Source organism: Lottia gigantea, assembly GCF_000327385.1.
Source record: "Lottia gigantea unplaced genomic scaffold LOTGIsca_44, whole genome shotgun sequence".
Classification (NCBI taxonomy): Eukaryota; Metazoa; Mollusca; class Gastropoda; family Lottiidae; genus Lottia; species Lottia gigantea.
The window spans coordinates 1734571-1739893 of record NW_008709540.1 but is presented as its reverse complement, the minus strand read 5'-3'; the positions used below and the strand labels follow the sequence as shown (position 1 = coordinate 1739893).

General features: G+C 36.2%; 1 protein-coding gene across 1 annotated transcript in view; it reads left to right on the top strand.

Annotated features, from left to right (window-relative positions):
• LOTGIDRAFT_164313 (hypothetical protein) overlaps positions 1-4212 on the top strand; it is a gene marked incomplete at both ends in the record, with an annotated part of 5005 nt that extends 793 nt beyond the window's left edge. The window contains 3 exons of the mRNA XM_009060808.1: positions 1621-1716; positions 2500-2656; positions 4148-4212. Coding sequence (XP_009059056.1) covers positions 1621-1716; positions 2500-2656; positions 4148-4212 — 318 coding nt within the window. The remainder of the gene's footprint in view (positions 1-1620; positions 1717-2499; positions 2657-4147) is intronic.
• Positions 4213-5323: the final 1111 nt, after the last annotated feature.

Sequence of the window (5323 nt, the reverse complement as noted above, 5' to 3'; positions counted from 1 at the left end):
ACATACCTGAGGTTGCCGGAATAACTTAGTTATTGCTCCGCCACTGGTTATACGTGATCTCTATAAAGAATGTTTGGGTAAGGTAGGAGGAGGTTAGTCTACTAGATTACGCTGGAAGCGGACGTTAATTTTTCATTTACCTACAAACCAACCAGGTAGCTGATCGCAAGAACTGAAAATAGTGAGGACCTTTCATTTCATAAGCAAAACAAGAGGATAAATGACCAGAAATAAAAAAAAAACGTGACGAATTCACACAGTTATAATTATTGCCAATATCCGGTCCTAAGATCTATCTTAAGTACATTGAAATCTACGGGAGTAGATAACGTTAGCATACGTCGCTTGATTCAGACAAAGACAGTTTGATAACTAGGCAGTAATTAATGAAGTCGACACAAAATACATAAGTATCATCGTCTTTTGACACCATGAGTAGTGTAAATCTCCATACAGACAGTGATTCGAATCCAGATGAAAATCAGATGATAGATTATTGCTACTTTATACGAGAAATTTTGTTGGCGATGGGAACAATCGAGTGATATTTCGAGAACCAAATATGACTACCGTGGAATTTTGTTGTAAAACACTAAAGCAGTTAATATCTTGTTTGCGTAAAAGCACTTTCCGATGACTTGAAAGACTTGCGTTATTCTTGGTTAAAATCAATCTAATTGAAATAAAATTTCAAATTCGTATCTTTTTAGTTTTCTGATATTTTTAATACGAAATTGTTATCTATTTTCAATCATATTGAGTCATAGAGAATTTGCTATATGCTAGAAGTAATCTCCTTTACTCCGCTTTGTAACACCCTTTATTATCTTTTATTTTAGATGTGGAGGTCATCATGCATGTTCTAGTGATCTGCTGTTTCGACATTATCTAGGTAAACATGATCCTACCCTATATAAAATACTGGAGTATGTTTACACTGATAACAAACCAGATAAACCTGGTGACCTTAAACCTTGTGTTTAATAGAAAAAAATACATTTGTCATATTTGTTTTGTAAACTTCGGAATCTCGGAATTTTTAAGTTATTTTCTAGCGCATGATCTTTATCAATGTAAAGATGGCCTAGCCTAAGTTATGAGGACATTAACAATCTTGCGAATCACTTAGTGCCACTCTGTGATTTTGGTTCTTAACTTTTTGGAAACTTCATGTTGATGATAACGCATGTAAAGTTAATTTGGATTTACTGGATGCATTTTGGAGTTACATGTATTAGATGTGACCTTGTATATATCTATTCATACTGATTGATATCTTCACAATGTTTTTACGAACTTCTTCTTATACTTTGACTGCAATAGCTACTATTCTTGTATCATGGATATACCTCTGATTGGTTGTATTCGCTGGCGTACGATGCAATCAAATCGCTGCATTCAAAAACTTCTGTGATACTAGAAAGGTAGCTTTTGTAGTCAAGGTATGAGAAGATGTTCATAATAGCTGTGACACTGTGAAGATGGTTGATTGAGGTTGAAAAGTTGGAAGCCACGCCTACTAAAATAGCAGCACTGAGTCGAATTTCTTCACTATACAGAGCCTTCTAAGATAAAGACGCTCCAGGTAATAAATGCCCTCCGATGTTATACTATTTGCAGGGTGAGGACCTAGCTTTCCTGTGTACCACTGGTCCTGATAATGTGGAGGTTCAGTACACCTATAACCCTGATGTATGGAATGTCCGACAATACACGGTAAGTCGTCGAAACTCAATCTAAAAATATGTCTCGAATGATAAATGATTATGTAGATTTAAAGGGATTGTTTTCTAAAATTTTGATGTGTATCGTGGACATTGATATCATCAATTTGCACCATTCCAAATTTTAATCCGCCGTCTGTGGTTCTGCAATTTCACTAAAACTAAGCGTTTTATGACGTCACTAATCGAAAAGTTTGATTTTGCATATTATACAATTAGTGATGTCATAAAACACTTGGTTTCATTTCATTTCTTCGCTGCATTGTAACACATTATGTCCTAATCCACGAGCGTGTAAAACGATTTAATTAGAACTATCAATCATGTGACCCAATAATATTTTTGCCGAAGAAACTAACCAGAAAAAGTAAATGCATAACGTCTTCAAATTGAGTAAGAATAAATGTATTTAAGAAATGTAGAAGTCACACGATGATGATGATGATGACACACTAAAATGTTCCGATTGAGAATTAGAACAAAAATTGAAATTTTCATACATTTATCGCTAATACCATTTGTCCAATTCTTTTCATTGATATTGATCATTCTGTTTTTGATGCAGTACAATATTTTCAAAATGGTCTTGTTTCTAAAATTCCAGTAGAACTTCGCTTTTACGCCTTCACATATACATGTACATGTATTAACAATACAACTAGGCTTAATGCAGCCTCTGATAACCAGATAACTATTTGGACTGATGTCAAAATATCCACCAGAGACTGGCACAGAGGAAGATGTTTCGGACTACCATACACCATGTTTCTTTCAGCAAAATTTTACAAATGTCGAAACCAAAAAAGAAGATGGTCGATTATTTTGTCGCTTCACCCAAAGTTCTTTGCCGAGATTTGACGATAATGGTGCTGTGAACTTTAACCTTACAGAGAAATGGTATTTATTTTTAGCTTATGGTGGGACGCTTCCACGTAAGTATATATATCGACATTTTTAAAGCGATGAACAGAGAGCATACATACAAGTGCACGGTTAAAAGGGGACAAGGTTAAAGAAATATAGATCCATTATTCATTCGAATTCACAATCATAAATGTCAGTAAGTAATTTGCACATGCTTTTCATCTAAACTAGAATATTGTTACATTCATGCTTTCATGAAATTGTTCAACCAACATACTTCACTATGCTTTCCAAAGTCGTTTACAGTGGTTTGATACTTTTTACTTATATTACCATTTCGTCGATCTTGGTTCAAAAATTAAATGCAATGAATGGAGTTTTACGCACTACTTTTCTGCACCATGTGGGTTAATGAAGACGGGAAACGCCATTCAGGGTGCAATGAGGGTAATTTTGCCAGGACAGTGGCATTAGCCTGCTCTTTTTTAATTTCCAACTTGTCTAGGGATCTTCAAAGTCTACAATCTGTAGCACACGGGGCCTCACCGAGCGTTCTGCAGAGAGTGGAACAACACACAAAGAGAAGCGAAATATCTGAAGCTGCATTTTAGTCAGATCATACGGGGTACGCCACTGGTGTTCAGGTCGCCCCAGCCACCAAACTCATTGAAATTGGGTCTACTTTGGCGAGGTCCAGCTTGAGAGACAGGAAGAACCAACGACAATGTTGTGCACGACTACCAACAGAAGGTTCGCGTAGATTTTTAAATAGTTTTTATTGTATAAGTCTATGGTTCTTCCACACCCATACTCTTTATAATGCTTTAGGGAAGGGTTTGTAGGGTTTGCTAGGTGGCCTGTAACTAGTTGAAGCCCCTTGACTTCCGAACCGAGGAAATAAAAGTCAGCGTTAGGAACCAATAAGCCAAACATAATTCCGAAAACATAAAACGTATATTCGTATTAAAAGTTTATATAAAATGTCTAGTATTATAGCTTCATAAACATCACATGTTAATTTGAACACAAAAACAAACTCGATCTTTATAAGATCTCACATTAAACATTTGACTATATACATGTAACTAAACATTCCTAAACAATATTCCTACTTAATGTCTCAAACAGGGTTCAGTTCGACCTTGCATCTTATCATATGACCAAAAAGAAAATTGCAGAGTTGTTCGATACAACATTAACCAGTCAGTGGCGGAGACAGGTTTACGTTCGAGGAGGGGGGAGAGGGTGAAATATCTGAGATTGCCCGAATGACTCATTTCTGGCCCCTCTGCCCCTCCCCCTTTTGGCTCCGCCACTGTTACCAGTATGTCTGGCTAGTGCTCTAAGTTCAAATCTTCGTGTACCTTGCATCTGGCAAAATTTGAGAGCTGCTTACACCGATTACTGTTCAGGCCCTGTATTTTCGAAACGATCTTAGCGCTAGGATGTCCTAATTTGTTATCTTCTATCATAGATTCTAGGATATCCTAGCGCTAAGATCGTTTCGAGAATACGGGGCCAGGGGTTTTCAACCTATTTCTTTCTATTACCCCTTTCAGGTTCCTTGATCGATTATATTACCCTTCACCCTAATTTATTTTACTATTTATTGATTTTAACTTAGGTTTTCCTGCAATCTTTTTCATGTCGGCGAACATAGCCGGACAGAATTAAATCATATTATCCAACAAAGCGCCTGAGTACCCCTTGGAGGTAATAGCTCCCCAGGCTGAAAACCTTTACGTTAGTTGCTTGTGTTTTTGTACAATCTGAAAGTCGACTTTTTAACATCTATTTTAAATATGAATCTTACTCAAACAACCTAAAACTTACACTAACAATATTTTAACATCATCAGCTTTCATTGGTTAAAATTATGGACTTTATTACAGTGGGGTTTCTAGGAAACTTTGGGTGACGGGGTCGAGCAGGGACCACAAAATTAATTTTCCAGGGGACACAAACCATTCTTTCACTATACAAAAGGATAAAAAATTTGAAAAAGGGGGGCGGGTGGATTACTGGAGCCGAAGTTCCAAGTGAACTGCTTAATCATAGGGTCTCGTTAAATCACAGGGCCTCGACAAATCTGAGAGACTATATATATAATTAAACCAAAGAAGAGATGATGAAGACGAAGATGATTAAAGATGATGAATAGAGCTGGTTGGTTGATGATGATGTAGTATGGATATTATACTGTGTTAAATCCACCATACTACTAGTTACTATTGGTTCTTCATTGTGTTTACTGATCACATCCGTATCTAGAAAATAACAATAGATTAAATATCCCTTACACATCATGTCCTTGAACACCGTTACCACACCAATCAAAGAAATTTTATGGTTGTTATGGAGAACTTTATGTTAAATACAATAAATGATTTGTTTGGTCAGATATGAATTGAACTGGTTGTATCTCATGATTTTGACCTATATAGTAGTGACGGGTGTCGCGCGCAAAACTGATCATGCTTACTCCTTTCAAAACACCTGATGGTACTTCTGTTTCGAGGTGTCCACTACTATACTACCGATATTTTTATAGTGTCCGCTATACTAATCTAAACTTGACTGGACAAATGAATATGGTAGACATACCTATACAAAATTCAAAAGTTGGGAATATCTAAGATTAGCCAAATAGCGAAATAATACACCCAACCATAACTAATGGATACTACAAGCTGTTATATGAAGTTTTGAACAGTTATGCAGTTTGATTGGTTAAA